Genomic DNA, 19,255 nt, shown 5'->3' on the forward strand with positions numbered 1-19,255 from the left:
CCGGTTGTTCTTTATGGTTGTGAAACTTGGACTCTCACTTTGAGAGAGGAACATAGGTTAAGGGTGTTTGAGAATAAGGTGCTTAGGAAAATATTTGGGGCTAAAAGGGATGAAGTTACAGGAGAATGGAAAAAGTTACACAACACAGAATTGCACGCATTGTATTCTTCACCTGACATAATTAGGAACATTAAATCCAGACGTTTGAGATGGGCAGGGCATGTAGCACGTATGGGCGAATCCAGAAATGCATATAGAGCGTTAGTTGGGAGGCCGGAGGGAAAAAGACCTTTAGGGAGGCCGAGACGTAGATGGGAAGATAATATTAAAATGGATTTGAGGGAGGTGGGATATGATGATAGAGAATGGATTAATCTTGCTCAGGATAGGGACCAATGGCGGGCTTATGTGAGGGCGGCAATAAACCTCCGGGTTCCTTAAAAGCCAGTAAGTAAGTAAGAATATGTCTATGCTTAAGAGTAATTTGAGACATAGTGTAAGATTCAATCCTGCCTCAACTTCAGTTGCTCTGTCACTTTTGTATGTAACATTCCAGATGTCCTTTGGTTTTCCACACGGTCCATCTCACTCCATTCTGTATATAATGTTTATCCTGGGGCAGCTCGTCTTATGGTCTTACTAATAAACCGTGTATAGTTTATATACGAGACTTATGCAGCGTTGAGACAGAAAACGTTACTAATAAACCGTGAATAAGCTATGGACGTATAAACAGGCTGTAACTATACAATGGGAATTGCTTTGCAGTAGTTATATATACGAAACCCCTTGTTTAAGCGTTGTATACAGAGAAAAAAATGGCCGCCCCTCTAACAGCTGTTCGTATCGACTGTCATATTATGATGATGGATGCCTTGTAACCACAGAAGAACACACCAAAGAGCACAGAATAAGTAGAATAATATTGCTGTAGCTTGTACTCTTTGGCCAAAATATAGTGTGGTAATCGATTAGAGCTAGTTGTACTATCGATATTTCACACTCCACAGTAGAGCACTCTACCGGATGCAATAGATAACCTCAGATATTCTATTACCTTTCGTAACGAAGTAATGACGAAACTATGACGTAGCTGTGTAACAGTCATACTGTTATACACGACGTATGTAGTGATTATTAGTAAGGAATTTACACACGACGTATAAATGAGCTACTCATTGTATAAGTATAAGACAGTTAAACGTCTGTATATAGAGTTTTTATTAGTAAGACAGTTAATGTGCTATTGTGCTATAGCACACTCGTAATTTTGTTAAAATAAAATATGTTGTTGCTGTTGGATGATGTGAACGCAAGTAATAATATTCTGTAAACCATTACGAATCGGCTCATTTTTCAGATGACGTCAAGTTGCACACAATTATACAGTGTGCAGAGTCTCTCTGTGACGAGAGCTAGGGCCCTCCCTGATGGGTCGGTGCGGCAGTGGTGCAACATTTGTTTGAACGATGTTGTACCGCACTGGACTGCCTCACGGTAAGGCATGTCTGTGGCATACATGTATTTTTCTCTGCATCACTCCACTGCACATTTTCTAAATTCTCAGTAGTTATTGAACTTTCTAAAGGACATGTCATCTAGTAATGAAGAAGATTATTGCGTTATTGCGTTCTATATGTGTTTAAGGTTACGAAGGAAAAGGAAATGATACTGAGTACATCCGTACATTGAAAGGAATATCAACTGTACAGTAGGTTGCAGGGTGCGAATTAAGATTTCTGATGAGGGGAGGATAGAATCCTAGATAGAGAACATTACACATAAAATTATTATCCTCATTCGATACGGCTCAACACTTGGTCGCACTGAGTTGCTTGTCTTGCATCTTGATTATAATAATAGTTATATCCATGAGCAGGCTTAAGCTAAGATATGTAATTCTTAAGTTATTGATTGTTGTCAGCTTGCCAGCGATAATACATCAATATTATTTTCTTTGCTTACTTTGAACTGTACTTTATAAAGTATACTCATATTAAAACAATTATATTTTGTGAGAGGGGATAGAAGTTATCCCTGGCAGGGATATTAATATGAATTTATCAGAGAGGGATAACTTTCCAACAGGGGGGAAATCCCACCCATCCCCCCATTAATTCGCACCCTGGTAGGTTGTTTGTAGCAACACGAGAATTGACACTAGATGATTGATTCATTAATATTTTATTGTATTAGTAAAGAAAAGTTACCTGAGATTCCTGTTTTTTTTAGCAACTTCTTCCCACGCCTTTTCTGTAATGTCTTTTCGTGAATATTCCGCCAAATTGAAATTGTAAAGACATGGATATTTCTCTTCCTCAAGAACTAACTATATTTCCACTGACATAATGGTAAAATGTTCTTTATTATAAATAGAAATCTGGAGATCATGCTGGTCATGACAAAAGACCTCCTCTTCCAATCCAGCACACTGGAAAATTGTGATGTATCCAGTGACGTCCCTGGCATGTAAATTGTGTTGGAGCGTCACCTAATCGGTACCACATTTGTTGGCATGTATATAGGGGAAAAACATCCAATAGTATTCGCATCTAATTGAGACAAACGTTATTAACCTTTTTGTTCTCAAATTAAGTGCTTTTATCATGTCCTCGACGATACACTTATCTTTATTCCCCTCAAGCTCCTCTTTCACCTCTTAGTTGCTTCACCTATTCTATATATCGGAGAAAACAGAAAATATAACAAATCACATTGCTTCCTCAGGCCTCATCATCGACCCATTCAGGAGTTTCAACATCACCTGCAACAAGCTCACCACAGTGCAAAGGAGAATAAGAATCCCTGGCTTCTCAAGTATTACCAAGAAGTAAGTTATTAGAAATCAATAAGAGTAAGGCATGTAATTGCATAGACCACATTATAATTATTGATTTTAAATGGTGAGAACACAATGTTGACTTATTCAGGCAGTGGCACAACAGCTTAATTTGTTGGGGAGTGAGAAGTAACAATTCTATCGCGTGCAATTTTCATGACAGTTATTACCATAATTGTGAGGAAGTTTTAGAGCAAAAAATAAATTATGAAAAAAAGTTAATTACATTCCGTAATATTGTAAAGTAGATTTGAAATATTTATGCAACAAGTTACGAAATTATAGCGTTTTAAGCACAAGAAGTAAAGATTATCCACCGACCCGATGGCAGGCGGACAACACGATGAGTGCTTGAAATACCGGTACTAGTTTCGCTCATGTTTCATACAAGACTTTTAGACAGCCACTCGAGGATCCCTAACATATTTATATTTTAAAGAGAATAAAATTGTTTATTCATTCTCTCACAATGGAGAAATTCTTATGTTAAAGACGAAAGAGTATTACATTCATATGGAAAAAGATAGATTTCACAGCTTCGGATATGTGATAGGCTATAGTGATTGTTTCGCTTGTTGTTAGGAAGTTGTTTAAGTGAAGTTCTGCTTGTCATGTAATATTTCTAGTTTATGGCAATCTAATTAATTTTTCAGGCTGTAGTAGTGCTTTTTCTTTCAATTCTTCAATTATGTTAAAATAGTTTTAAGAATCTGCATAGCAACGTTTGAAGTTGTTTTTACTGCTCCAATAATTTAATCTTAGGGCCTGATTTTGAAATTAATTTAATTTATCGGGATAGTTTTTGGGTGATGTTATCAATACTTCACAACATTGGATGAATAATTGATTTGACATATATTTTATATGTATTTTATAATGCATGGAAGAAAATTTAGTTGTACTACCTACCAGGGGGGGGGGGGAGACACAGGATTTTTTTTCGGGGAGGGATTTGAGGAGGTAGTAAAAATGGAGTAATGAGAAATAAGTTTATATACTCACAATTTGTTTCCGGATCACAAACGTTTACAAATTGGCCTGAGTAGTGTAGTCGGTATAGCCTTCTGTGCCCGAAGTTGCGGGTTCTATCCCCAATCCAGCTCAGGCCTCATATCAGTCGATTTACTGGCATGAAAAGAAGTCCTGAGGGAAAAAAAATTCCGGCACACCATCGATGCTGATGTAACCTCGGCAATTGCGAGCGTTGTTAAATAAACCATAATTTTTTAATTTTAACATTTACAATGACTGCAATACAAAAACAATGACAGAATGACATTTACAGAAGAAGGCTATGAGGCTTCTTAGACATTTCATCCAGTACTTCATGAGCTTTTACTTCTACATTTTTATGTATATACATCAAGGCCAGTCCATTTAATCTGTCTGCTCCCATCGTGCTCCTCAAGTAAGTCTTCAAATACCGCAAAGTTGAGAACGACCGTTCTGGTGTTGCTGTAGTTACAGGCAACGTGCAGAAAAGTTTCAGCGCCTTGTGAGTGCAGGGAAAAATAATTTTATTGCACCTGTTCAAAGATGATATAAAATCAGTAGGTATTAGGTGAAGATATTTCTGATCAAGGAAATTTCTTCTCCACATCTTCAATTCATTGAAGAAAGACTCTGGTGATGCATCAACATCATTGGGCCACTGATTTACTATAGCCTCAACAGCAGTTTCTAAATCTTCATCTGATGCTCGCACTATGTTTTTAGGCAGGAAAGTTTGTATGGGCTTTAGGATTCCCTTATGATTTAAAAACCTGTCCTTGAGCTGACTAATGAAATAGTCTAAGAAGAGAAGGAAAATTAAAAGCCTAAAATACTCTTCATGACTCTCTGTCTTGAAGTAAGAACGCTGTGTTTGTCTTCCTGCAGTTCTTGGAATTTAACACTTTAGCAAAGAGAATTTACGTGGAAAGCTCTCTAATTCCTATGTACATTCACGAATTAAAATTAATATTATTTTTGTTTCTTGTTTCGTATTTTTCTCAAAATTTCGGAAGGGGATATATCCTCTTAATCCCCCCAGGGGCGTATTTTGCGGGCTACCGGCGGTAGCCCAAGGAAATTACAAAAGAAAAAGTTTATAATATAACATAATGTAATAATTTTGTATTATTAGTTTTACCATAGTAATTAAAATTAAAGTAATTTTTAGATATATTTTGTGTAATAATAGGGTCAGCGGTAGCCCAAACCCTTTAACCAGTATACGCCACTGAATTCCCCCCCCCCTTGCATCCGTCCTTGCTACCTACTAATATGTATATGCTTTCAGGGTGTAATGTGTAACGCACCAGAGTGCAAGCTACTTCTGGAAATGGGCAGTCATGTGGATTTCAACACGGTGCAGGCAGTTTATTCTGTGGGTGCTGCACTTGCTGCTATGTTCTCTCATCTTTGTGGGAACAGTTCCATGATAGAACCGGATGCTAGCTGCTTGAACATGTATACTAGGTAATGTTGTAAGAAATCTTGCATACTTACATAAAGTACAGTTATTGATTAACTAGCGGACTTACTCGTGTTAATTATGTAAGTCTGTGCGGCTTACAGCTGTTTTGGTGCTTCATCACACCATCCTCAGAGCCTACTAGATCTCGGCGTAATCTCGAACTTCTCTGCCTGTTGTGTGGGTGCGTTTGATTGTTGAAAAATGTTGAAAAGCCGAGATCTAGTAGGCTCTGAGGATGGTGTGATGAAGCACTGAAACAGCTGTAAGCCGCACAGACTTACATAATTAACACGAGTAAGTCCGCTAGTTATTCAATTACTTATATTCAGGCGTTAAAAGTAGTGTATGCAAGTTTCAAAATGGATAAAGTACAGTCTGCAAATAGTTGCAGTTTATTAAAATGCTTTGTTATTTATCGTTGATTCTACGAAATGAGCAAATAATTTTTGGATTTCTCTAAACACCCTCCTTTTGGTACGAATTAAATATAGTAAGTAGTTCTGATCGATATTTGTAAATTATAAGAACAAGGCTATTGAAGTGCAACTCACTCTATTCCCCAATAGATCAGAGGCCCTGTAGTTATGTGGAGAGTTGCTGGTCGATGAATTGGTCAGAAATATCTCGTGTAAGCATTCTGTTGGGTAGTGTAGGCAAGCGGAAGGTATAAAGGTGGGAAATAGGAGCAAGCTCTATAGGGAAAAGGAAATGGTGGAAGTTAGTAAGTGTAACCATTATAATAAAATAAAGAATAATTTAATTTTTATAAATGTCAATTCATTTTTTACTTGTTTTCAAATTGAACCCTTTTTCGCCAAGAGTTACATACCGGTAATTTTATTTCATTCTCGTTTAAGTTTTAAAACCGTTATTTTAAATTTGAAGAATTTATCTTAATTTTTAAAATTGAAATAGATTTATTTTACATTTATTCTTTGAATTTATTTTCTAGTAATGCTTATCAATGGTATTTAGGTAAAAGGGCTTAACCCTCACTTTTTAAATGTGACTTTTTTAGCTGTAATTAGTGTAATTAGTTAAAATTCAATTACAAAATGTGAAGATATGTTTTTTGACAATTATGTTTATATTCTTTCATATAAAGTAACTAATAATAATGTGCTAAAATTTAATTATAGCTGTTTCTGAAAAAAAAAATTTTTTGTGAGATAGCCCTTTTACCTGACTCCGTTAAGATAATATTTGGTAACAAATGTTGTTTTATATTCAGATTGGATATACAGCAAGCACTGAATCGGGAACTAAGACAGACCAGTGCCAAGAGAGCAGATGGATCAGCTAGCGAAGACTTCCGATTTACAAACTCAGGAATGGGAAATGTTCCAGTAGAAATCTTGAACTTCAGACGTAATTTTCGAAGTAGAAGTCGCTCTCTGGGAGATATTTATTTTGAGAGAGTAAGTTTTTATTAAAATTTTAATTTTATTGTCCATTGATTTGAAATTTCAAGTTTAATCAAATGCCTATTTAGACAGGCAACAGTATTATGTTCATTTTTTAAAGTGATATCAGAATATTTCAAATTGTGTCTTTTGTGTAAATTATCGATGGTCATATCGTGTTTTATATTGATATATATATTGTTTGTTAGTAAAATAACATGTACAAAAATGCAATCTTATTTCTTCCCTGAAGGAGTAAAAACTCGTGCTCAGGGAGTTATCTAAACACATACTTAACACCAACAAAGATAATTATTTGACACGAAGTGGGTCAAGAAAAAAGATTATAGGAATAAATTATCTTTAAAAATACAATTTCATTTTTAACAGTTTAAATCATACAAATACATATACATATTAAATCAATATATATTCTTTAAAAATTAAATTCCTAACGCTATTTTTTAAATTTCTGGTACTAAAATTTTCCAAATTTGGGTACTTTATTTTCCGATTTGGTTTTTGAAGTTTCAAATGAAATTCATGTTGTAGAAAAAAGCTGTGTGTCCTTCAATTCGTCATTTATCAAGTTCCAATTCAGCCTGAACTCACTACATTACAAATCTCAGGTCATATGTTCAGTCCCCAATGTTGCTGTCAAGTTCCAAGTTCACTACCATTGTTTGAATAGCAATTATCCTTCTCCCTTCCTCTGCCGGCAATATTTATGTCGCCTGTCAGATATTATGGAACACAGTATAGTTTCGATGTGATGTACATCATTTTCTGAATTCAAATCAAGTGCTAAAAGTGTAATCAAGAATGAAGAAACGAGGCAATAAAGACTAGAATTCAGAAGATGATGCACACCATATCGAAACTAGTAAATTAAGATAAAATACCAACATAGTTCAGTATTAGCACAGTGTAGTAAATAACTTAACATTTGATTAACTTTTTATTTTTATTTTTGTAGTTTATCGCTATTTTTGAAACCTGATTTTAGTTTAGCAATTTAAACTTGAACTCATTTCAAATTACAGGAACTTGAATGGAGACAAACGGAAATCATCTTAATCCTCTTTTTTACATTCTAGGTTGGACAGTTCGTAGATAATGATTTGAGAAGTCTGGAAAACGTGCTGGCCTATCGTGATTCTGGAGATGAGGTACAAGTGACATCGCTGTCATCTCAGTGCAGCGCCCATAGCAACTGCCCTCGCTGCAGAAGACGGTACGACAGTGTTTCGCTCACAGACTGGGTCACCATGATGAAGCCGAAGCAGAATGCAGAGCTAGAAGCACGGCAGGACGTGGTGTTGTACATAGCTGCAACTCTCAGTGTGCATGAAGCATCCAGGAATCCCCTGGAGTGCGGAGGAGAAGTGAGCAAACAAGGCATAGAGCAACTAGAAGCATTTTTATGGGCTATTGATCAGGTAAACTACATATATTTTTATAGTTTTACGTATGCGTGTAATTGAAAACATTTTGCTGTATGCATAATTGTTACAGTTTCCTGAATTTTATGTAATATTGTGTTCAAACCAATAGTAGCTTTTAGAAACATGCTACTCATTCATTTATTCAAAATAAAAGGCATCATTTGGGGGGGGGGCAGGGGGGGGAAATTAAGGTTAAAAAAATAATTGAATAGTACTAAAAGAAATATGAACTTTACTTTTAATATTAAAATAATCCTCTTTTATCAATCTTCTTAATGTATCCAGCTGTTTGCTGACAACATAAAGTCTACTATAGTCCACTGTAGTATATTCAGTTGTTGTTTTTCACGAGAAATGAGGGATATTTTGATCGGTGTTCATTGTAGATGCCTGTTGCTAGTAGCCAGAGGTGGGGTGTAATCAATGTATACTGCAGGGCTGTGTCTTCTGCAACTGATACTAATGATTTTAATTTCTTTTGTGGTTTATGGAAGACTGTGTTCCAGATCTTCATCATGATTATTATACCACAGACAACTAGGATTATCAAAAATGTGAAATCGGTGTAGGTACAATTGAGTGACAATGTGACCTGTTCTGGCTCTTGTTAAAATTGTTTGAACATGTCTGGGCAAGTTTTTGTACATTTCCAGGTCATTTGGTTTCTTTTGTACAGACTGTAAAATTTTTCCTTTGTCAGAAGAGAGCCAATTGCTGATCCACAGGTTTGTAAAATGAGACTTTACTGAAGCAAAAGCATTGGATAGAGATATCACTTGAAGAGGTCAATGAATGAATGAATGAATGAATGTATAAAAATGTATAAATAAATAAATAGTTAAATAAATCGGTGAGTGAGTGAGTGAGTAAGTGAGAGAAGGAATGAATGAATAAAGCAATGAATGAATGAAGAAATGAACAAATAAAGAAAGAAATTAATAAATAAATATTCATTATGTCATATTTTCAAAAAGTTACTTAAATTGTGATTTATGTTCCTTCTCTGTTTTGTAAGTTCTGGTATTGAAGAAACATACTGAGAAATGTTTTTTATATTTACAGCACTCCATTAATAGATCTTAACATAATCATGTTTCAGGTGAACCGCAACAACTCTCACCTCTCATTAGCTGCAATTGCATTAGACACTTGCGGTAGTATTGTTAAAACATCGAGAGATGTTTCCAACTTCCTAAACCGCCAAGAAAGCAATATATTCGACGGACTGAATAACACAGACATTAACATCGTTGCTCTTTTGGCGGGGGGAGACACGGAACTGGCTGGGTCCGTAACCGATGCTGTGGGCCACCTCGGAGTGGCAGTTCTGGCTCCTCAGGCCGGGGGGCCACCAGCTCAGCGCAAGAAATACTCCCCGTATCCACTACAGCTTGCGCCTTCCAATGCTGTCCGTGCGGCCTCCATCCTTGCCTTGCTGCATCATCTGCAGTGGAACTGCTTCTCTGTGATGTATCACCAGGACGGGGTGGAGTACGAGGACATGTTCAGATACGTGGAGAAACATGCTGCCTCGTCCATACAGCTGGAACTCACTTCAGGGATTCCAATTCCTCTCGCGTCACTTAACGTCACTTCTCTGATAAGGAAGTGTCTCAGGATGCTTCGGGCACAGAAGACAGATGGCAGTAGAATCGTTGTCCTTATGTTGCCACACGAAAGAATGAAGCTTATATTTAGAGTAGTGAAGTCGTTAGAGGAAGAAGGACAAATCAAACCTGGAGACTTCACATGGATCATGTTTGGTTCAGAAGAAAGCATAGATTACAGGTACTTAATCTTCTTCTTTTATGACACTATAATTCTTTCAGTATAACCTTGGCCTCCCTAATGACATTCTTCCAATCAAACCGATCCTGCCCTTTCAATCTCCATCTTTTAACCCCAATTTCCTTTATGTCATTTTGGACATCGTCAAATGAGCGTAATTGTTTCCTTGGTCCAATTATTTTAGCATCCAAAAAGGTTTTTTGTGTTCTGCTTTTTCTTCTAGTCTTTTGAGTTTAATGTCAGTGTTGATATCTGTATCTGTGTACATATTTTGAATCTCCGAATCGGTTCAGATATGTCATGCACCATTTTAATGGACCGTAAATCTACTGTGTAATCTTAATTAAATTTTATCATATGAGCCGTTCAGAGCAGAAGTGGTGTAAGTCAAAATTGGGTAATGAGGTTTAAAGTAAAAATTCTGTAAAATACAGCGCAAAGTAGCAATTAATATGTCCCTCGTGTGTTATGTTAGGAATACTGAATGTGGTATTTTACACTTACTGCGTATTGGTTCTGTGCGGAAAACAAGCAAATACGCACGATCTCGCACAAGATATAAATACAACACACAATAAAAATAATAATGGCTGAACCATTAATCAAGAATTTGGATAAACTCCATTATTTCACTAATATTTATGATTATAATTAATAACACTACCGGTATATGAAATTCTTGTGTACAATCATAAATTAGTCTTCCGCTTTGTAATATGATTACATTACAAATATATACCATAAAGCAATGTAGGTTCGATATTTATCATCCATAACGTAAAATCAAGTAGTTTGTATAGTACCGGCATGTGTAAATGTAGAATAATTGTATTGTATAAATTAATTGTCTGCAGTGCAGAGTCTTCGGGAGCCATAGTTCTGCAGCCCAAAGCTGGTAAAGTTCCTGAATTCGAGGACCATTTTCGCAGCCTAAGTCTGAGTTCCAATTCATGGAATCCATGGTTCTCTGAATTCTGGTCCAGTGTCTTCCATTGCAGAGGTGCTACTTGCCACAGTGACCTGTTCCGCGATCTTCATAGTTACCAGTTTATGCATGTAAGACAACATTATAGATTTCATAACAATGAAATATGTAGTCATAATGAAAGGTGTTAACTAATATAAGGGAAACCTTTGGGGATTGAATAGAGGAGCTAAGAACAAGCAAGAAAGTTAATGTAGATATAGTCAATTTTGCTTTGTTTTTAATTACAGGTTCTTTTCATTCATACATGTTTGCTTATTATAACTTTATTTTTACATGCCGGTATTTGTTTACGAAGTTCATGCATAATTCTACAGATTGTGGTCAAAATGACCACCATAGGTTCTAACACAGGCTTCTAAGGCGCTATATCATGGACTGTCTTACTGTCTCCCATATTCCAGGTGCCCATTGTATCTGCTGACATCCTTTTTCAACATGCTGGCAAAGAATTTCAATGTTCTCAATAGTCCTTAAATACACGTGTCCTTTAAATGTCCCCATAAATAAAAATCCATGAGTTAGTGCTGCTTCCACACTACCTCTCATTTATAGACATAATAATAATAATAATAATAATAATAATAATAATAATAATAATAATAATAATAATAATAATAATAATAATAAATTTAGCCCGTACACATCCCGTAAGGGCAAGGGCTCCTGTTGTCACAGGGAATTGCTCATAAGTAGACGCCTAAGGTGAGCGAGTCCTTGGGAGCTTGGTCATGTTACTGATATTTCTTCGTTTCACTGTTCCTGACTTCCCTCTTCGATCATTTCTACCATACTCATCTCCCACACTTCCTCATATCACTTCACACGAATTACACTCACTGTCGTTGGCTTTCTGTCCTATCTGGTGCTTGTTGATTCATGTTTGGTGCCAGCTGCCTCCATACTTCTCTGTCTCGTGCCACTCTCGACCATTGACTTCCCGCTCTGGTTCTGAAGTAGTCCGCCCATCTGGTTTTTTGTCGTCCCACGTGCCGTCGTCCTTCTCTCGGGTCCCACATTGTGATGCAATTCGTCCATTTCTGGTGATCCATACGGGCTTACCATACAATAAATCAGTATTAGTATTTGAAGAGTGCGCTGCAAGAATGATGGATGTCACTTTCTTGTCGAAAATAAACCAAGACTGTCAATGCATAGCTTAAGACATATACTGGGTGTTCATTTCAAAGTGTGTCATGACGTCACTGTTGTTGGGTCACCGATTTGAAGCGAGTTTCAGCTGATATGTTAGAGAAGTTGCCTATTACTTAAGGCATTCTTCAATCTGAACTTGAAAACGTGTACAGTATAACTTGAATGTCGTAGCAACAGATGGCGATCTGTACGGTCTGTGTGCTACCATAACCTCTTTCGAACTGTGTTTTGCGCCGGCAAGTCGTACGCAGGGTATTTGTTATCATCGGTTGCGTACGGTAACATTCCACAACACAAATCAAATGCTCCGTGTCCATGTTGACCGTCGAAGTTAATGTCAACAAATACGTAAGTAATCGTCTTAACCCTCTCCCCATATCCCGACAGTACGTATTTCCAAACAGTTCACATTCCTGCCACTACCGGCGTTATCGTACGTATCGGTACGTACTCTTCAGAATGAACGCCGTACTTGCTAGCCATCTTCTCTGCTTCTTAGATTATACACCTGAGCTGCGGAAGTGTAGGAAGATTGAATTCTCTAGGCTCATCAACTAGCCACATGACGGCATACAGCGAGCCAAGACACATTTTGAACTGAACACCCAGTAGAATGTATATAGAGAGTTATATGGCATTAGCACTGATAGTCATTGTCCAGTAATGATCGGAAAATCACAGTTAAGCTTTGAGCGCTAAGCATTTCAATTGCTTCTCCTGCAAAATGTATTTCAAATGACATCCATCATTCTTGCAGTGGACTCTTCATTTATAAATGTAAGATACCAATACCGTACATAATACTTTTATGTTTCATTGTAGTGACGGTATTAATTGTTAAGTTTTGTGTGTGTTTGATGGCATAAAATTACATACTGGTTATTATAGTACGGTAATTCATTACTATATTGAAATCTTTTTCACTGTCTTCCTGTCCCATTGTTCGTTACTATACAGGTTACTTTCAGATATTCCACATGATGTACCGGTACTTTTACAACATCTGCATTGTATTAGACTTTTACTATATTTGTATTTTGAAAGATAAAATATATATATTGTTTCGTGTTTCATTTTCAGAATCCCTTGGTGGTAAATACAATAAATTCTGTCCTTGCAATTTCACATGCTTTAGGGACTGTCAGAAGAGAACTTTGCCCAGGTAATATTATTCTCATTAATGCTTATTTTAATGGTTATATTTAGTTTTCGTTGGATATTATTTTGGTTGTAGTAATTCCAAGATAATTTCTGTATGTATAAAAGTACTGTAGGAAGTTAAGTTCTGTGTACTGGTAACACAATAGAATTTAGTTTAATTTCAAACAGGTACTTCCAAAGATCTCTGAAATTACTTGAATTGTTAATCATATGATCGGATACACATTCAAGATTTTTATTTTACGCTAGTGGTTGGAATTCTTGCCGGTAGTTTTAAAGAATTACTTTCAGCGTTATTTGAAATACCGTAAGCATTTTTCTTTTTTGGTACAAAATTATATTCATCATACAATCAGCATATATATATATATTAAGGAGCTTCCTTTGTAGAACATACTGTACAGACACTCCTGATGTGTTGTAGTAGATATGTTCACTAAAGTTGCAATTGAGGAAGCTATGGTACTACTATTGGTCATTTCATTCTTAATTAAAGTGTACTGATATTAACAAAAGAAAGTCAAAAGAAACTAATGAAATTTGGAGGACCTAACACTAATAACAAGAGAATGCCGTGTACAAAAATTAAGTCTTTAGCTTAAAAGATGTAGAAAATAGAAATTTCACTCCTTAAGTTACAGAGTTCCATTTACGTAGATACGACTCTTTCTTTTTTCCATTTGATACATTCTCTACTATCTTTCTCCGTCTCTCTCTCTCTCTCTCCCTCTCTCCCTCTCTCATTCTATACCTCTCAGTTTCTGACTCTCTTATATTTAATTTTAATTTAATTTCTTCCTGTAACCACTACAGGTTGCCATCGACAAAGAGTACCATGATACAATAGAGTAAATTCCTTGAGGCTTAGTGATACATTGTTGTTAGAGTGAAAAATAACAATTTGAATTATATTGAAACACATGATATTAAACGAAGTAACGTCAAGGAGATGCGAATTAGTCATGGTCCATGTGTATGATGCCTGAAAATAGCTATTGAGCCTTTGAGTGTTGCAATTATTAGATCTCTTAAAATACTTTTATGCAGGCCAAAAGATTTACAGAAGTCGACTAGGAACCGGGGTATGGTCCCACGGGCTCCTATCATTAGTCCCGTAATGACGATGGATTCCAGATGGTATTTGTCCTTATAAAAACTGATGGAAGGTTCATATAATATATTCCTTTTTTCCTCGTGTACTTTTTCTGGCTGGTGTTCGTGCAATTCGAATCTCACAGTAGGGTCTATGATGTAACCTTCAAGAGAAGGAGATTTAAATGCAATTATGTCGATTCTTCGATTACTGCCCTCACTGGATATGCCGTATACTTCTTCATATACTGAATAACCTTTGTTCTTTAAGGCAGTTGCTATTATAGATCTTACTGTATGATGCCGCATATTTCGTAGAAGTTCACCGTTACCTTCATCTTAACTCTCTTCCCCTTTCGTTTCCCTCTCTATTTTTCTATCTGCCTTCTTCACTCTCATTCTGATATTCCCTTCCCTCTTTTTCTTTGTCGAAATTTGAAGATAAAAGATTTCAAATTAGAAGCTTGTAAAACTAATCGTATATAATTTGTAAATAAAGTGTTCTAACATCTCCATTCACGTGGATATTTCAGATGGAAGTGTATGCAAAGCAATGAAGGATATTTCTCGAGTACGCAGACGATTATTTGAAGTAGCACCGCACATGGCGTTTGTTGGCGTTGGTCTCAATGCTGTAGCATTCTCTAGTGCTGGAGAAAATTCACATGCTGACATTGAGGTAAAGAGAAAAAGTTGTTATGATATTGGCTGAAAGTTCATCCTTATCTACTGCAATAGTAACTGCTTTCAAATGTTACAACCGACTTTCTGAAATACGATTATGAGTAGAGATTTACAATAAATTCTGGTTTATCATTCCATGAATATGTTCTCGAATCATCTTCAGAATTTTGTTACATAATATCTCCTATGCTTCAAAGAGGTTAAGGACCTGAACCATTCTGTAAAATAACACATAGACATACCTACTAACGAAGGTAAAAAGAAATGTTTGAGAAGTAAGAATGTTGAACTCACAACAATGAACATAATTTACTAGGATAATGCATGATCTTGCTTCATAATGCTAGTGAATCATTCTTTTACGTAATTGATTAACTAGCGGACTTGCTCGTGTTAATTATGTAAGTCTGTGCGGCTTACAGCTGTTTCGGTGCTTCATCACACCATCCTCAGAGCCTACTGGATCTCGGCGTCATCTCGTACTTCTCTGCCTGTTGTGTGGGTGTGTTTGATTGTTGAAAAGTGGAGTCAAATAGTGTGTATGTACTGAAATTGATCTGTGTGTTGAGAATTTGATCAGGGTGTGTTTTAGTGTGTTTGTATATTTCGTATTGTTCTAGTGTGTTGAGTTTTTGGTTCTTGGGTTGTATGTGTAGGATTTCCATGTCCGCATTTATGTTATTGTATGTATGGTTAGCATTGGTTATGTGATCGGCATATGTAGATGTATTGTGTCCTCTGGTTATTGCTTTAATGTGTTCTTTGTAGCGTCCAATGTAGAACTTGTCGCAACTATTACATGTGAGTTTGGACTGACAGGCAGATCATTCCAAACACGCTACAAAGAACACATTAAAGCAATAACCAGAGGACACAATACATCTACATACGCCGATCACATAACCAATGCTAACCATACATACAATAACATAAATGCGGACATGAAAATCCTACACATACAACCCAAGAACCAAAAACTCAACACACTAGAACAATACGAAATATACAAACACACTAAAACACACCCCGATCAAATTCTCAACACACAGATCAATTTCAGTACATACACACTATTTGACTCCACTTTTCAACATTTTTTAACAATCAAATGCACCCACACAACAGGTAGAGAAGTTCGAGATGATGCCGAGATCTAGTAGGCTCTGAGGATGGTGTGATGAAGCCACCGAAACAGCTGTAAGCCGCACATACTTACATAATTAATACGAGTAAGTCCGCTAGTTAATCAATTACTTATATTCAAGTGTTAAAAGTAGTGTACGCAAGATTAAAAATGGACCAAATGTTTTTTTAGTGAATTCTGTTTGTAGCTTAGTCCTTAGCTAGTGTAGTAAAGAAATCCACGGAATAAAATAAGATTTTTGGGGGAACTATTAAATGATGATAATAAGTTTTTGGATTGTTGATTACATGTACCAGTATATAGCTCGAGTCATCAATGCACACATTGCATCTGTCTCTTATAAATATGGATTCATATGCAACCGTCCCATAATGCTTACTGTAGCCTATCAAATGTAAGCCTTCTGCAGTATGTAGTTACATTGTGATGTTAAGTAATTATTATAGGTACCCTAATTATTTGTTACAGGTGTTGAATGTGCATCTTGCTGGAAATAAAGCCATACCTGTTTCTGTGGGTCATATCAGCACTTCTGGAAAAGTTCAACTTGACCTTGAAAAGATGAAGTCATATGTGAGAAGTAATCGAACAGAGATCTCTTTGCAGGAGTCTCACTCTCAGTGCCAGGGCAGTTATGGGTCAGCTAGTGGAATACCGCATGTCATTGAGGTCAGTCATTTTGATTGTTTTTTTCTTTTTTTTTACTTTTTAAAAATTAGTTATATAACGACGCTGTATAAACTATTAGGTTATTCAGTGTTGATGGGATTGGTGATAGCAAGATGGTATTTGACGAGACGAGGCCGAGGATTCGCCATAGATTACCCGACATTCGTCTTACAGTTGGGAAAAACCTCGGGGGGGGGGGGTACCCAACCAGGTAATCAGCCCAAGCGGGAGTCAAACCCGTGTCCAAGCGCAACTCTGGATTGGCAGAAGCACCTTAGACGACTGAGCTATGCCAGTGCTGTTTTTTTTGGTTTTTGATGGGTAATTTCTAGTGTATGTTTTCAAGAAAGCAGACTTTCTCATTGCACATTCGCCCACAAATAATATTTTACAAGATACTATACGAGTATTACATTGAATACAGTGAGGTTTTTTTTCCCCCACAGCCAATAATTACCTTGCTGCCAGAAAGTCGAAAGATAGGTACTGGTGTTCCCAAGAATGCTGGCTGGAAAACACGAGCCAACAGAGCACTTCGTGTGCTTTGGTTGGAATGTAGTCTTTATTAGTTCGATAAATAGATTTTCTCTTATTCATCCAAGGTCCACACCTGTGGAGTAACAGTTAGCGTATCTGGCCGCGAAACCAAGTGGTCCGGGTTCGAATCTCAATCAGTGCAAGTTACTTGGTTGAGGTTTTCTTCGGGGTTTTCCCTCAACCCAATATGAGCAAATACTGGATAACTATCGATGCTGGACCCCAGATTCATTTCACTGGCATTATCATCTTCATCTCATTCAGACGCTAAATAACCTGAGATGTTGATAGTTTCGTAAAATAACGTACTAAAAAAGAAAACATTATTCATACAATTATTAGCAGTAGTTATATAGTATCCTAACAAATAAACGTTAAATAAATTTGCGAAAATAATTATTAGGCTTAATTATAAATTACAGTATTCATATACCACACATTTCAGTAAGAGCAATACATTTCACTTGATGATATGTATCAGAGGAAGAACACTTGTTTGTATGCATCTGAAGTCTGATTAGTGTGATATGTACGAGGCCTGTCTAAAAAGTATCCGACCTTTAATTTTCCCGCGCAAAGTAGTGATTCTAAGGCGGCGCCACTGTGCATGGTGGAAGGAGGAACCGTAATGCGCATGCTTGAATTTTTTCACCGCATTCGCTTGTGCCAGTCACTGGCTGGTGGTCGCCAAGTAAGGTGCTGTTCTAAGTGTTTGTCGGATTTAGTTTTCTCGCAAGATGACTGAACGAATTGAGCAAAGATACTGCATCAAATTTTGTCAAAAGCTTGGTGATTCTCAAAGTCAAACAATTCGTAAGATTCAACAGGTATTTGGGGAAGATGCGATGGGTGTAACACAAATTAAGGAGTGGTTCAACCGATTCAAAGATGGCCGCACATCAGCGGAGCGTGAGCAGCGTTGTGGCAGGCACCAAACTGCTCGGAGTGCAGCTGTTGTTGAGAGGGTGCGAAATTTGGTGATGGCAGATCTTCGTTTGACCGTGCGGGAGATTGCCGAAGAGGTTGGAGTGAGTAAAGATTCGGCACATGCAATTTTGCGTGATGATTTGAACATGAACCGAGTGGCTGCGAAATTCGTGCCCAAGTTGTTGTCCCCGGAACAAAAAGACCTCCGTCGTGACGTTGCACAGGACCTTCTAGACACTGCCAACACTGATCCTGGGTTTCTGGAGATGAGTCATGGGTGTACGGGTACGACCCAGAAACAAAAAGACAGTCGTCGCAATGGAAGCATCCTGAGTCTCCAAGGCCGAAGAAAGCGTGGCAGGTGCGAAGCAAAATCAAGGTGATGCTGACTGTTTTCTTTGATGTCCGTGGAATTGTGCATCACGAATACGCACCGGAAGGACAAACTGTGACAAAGGAGTACTATCACGATGTTCTCCGGCGACTCCGTGATGCAGTTCGGCGCAAAAGACCAGACATGTGGACGGCGAACAACTGGCACTTGCATCACGACAACACCCCCGCACATTCATCCCAATTGATCCACACTTTCTTGGCCAAACATGGAATTACAACCGTTCGCCAAACTCCCTACTCTCCAGACCTGGCTCCTTGCGACTTCTGGTTGTTTCCAAAATTGAAGAAACCACTGAAAGGATCCCGTTTTGAGAGTAGATAAGAACGCGACGACGGAGCTGAACATCATTCCAAAAGAAGACTTCCAGAGGTGTTTCCGGCAGTGGAAGGATCGGTGGGCTAAGTGTGTGCAAGCACAAGGGGCCTACTTTGAAGGGGATTAGGGTCCCAACCCCGTCAGGTATTTGAAATATTTTTTCTGGCTAAAGGTCGGATACTTTTTAGACAGGCCTCGTATCTAGTCAACAATGTTCAGTAGAAATGATTTTGTTTGCTTTTTGTTTCCTTCATGC

General features: G+C 37.3%; 1 protein-coding gene across 1 annotated transcript in view; it reads left to right on the forward strand.

The window, feature by feature from the left end:
• The window catches only part of LOC138696918 (uncharacterized), a 135,603-nt gene that overhangs the window by 74,945 nt on the left and 41,403 nt on the right, over positions 1-19,255 (forward strand). Inside the window, exons 10-18 of the mRNA XM_069822409.1 lie at positions 2,728-2,830; positions 5,121-5,299; positions 6,529-6,715; positions 7,798-8,139; positions 9,245-9,933; positions 10,788-10,989; positions 13,154-13,235; positions 14,860-15,005; positions 16,623-16,823. Coding sequence (XP_069678510.1) covers positions 2,728-2,830; positions 5,121-5,299; positions 6,529-6,715; positions 7,798-8,139; positions 9,245-9,933; positions 10,788-10,989; positions 13,154-13,235; positions 14,860-15,005; positions 16,623-16,823 — 2,131 coding nt within the window. The remainder of the gene's footprint in view (positions 1-2,727; positions 2,831-5,120; positions 5,300-6,528; positions 6,716-7,797; positions 8,140-9,244; positions 9,934-10,787; positions 10,990-13,153; positions 13,236-14,859; positions 15,006-16,622; positions 16,824-19,255) is intronic.

This window comes from Periplaneta americana, chromosome 3 (assembly GCF_040183065.1).
Source record: "Periplaneta americana isolate PAMFEO1 chromosome 3, P.americana_PAMFEO1_priV1, whole genome shotgun sequence".
In the NCBI taxonomy this organism is placed as follows: domain Eukaryota; kingdom Metazoa; phylum Arthropoda; class Insecta; order Blattodea; family Blattidae; genus Periplaneta; species Periplaneta americana.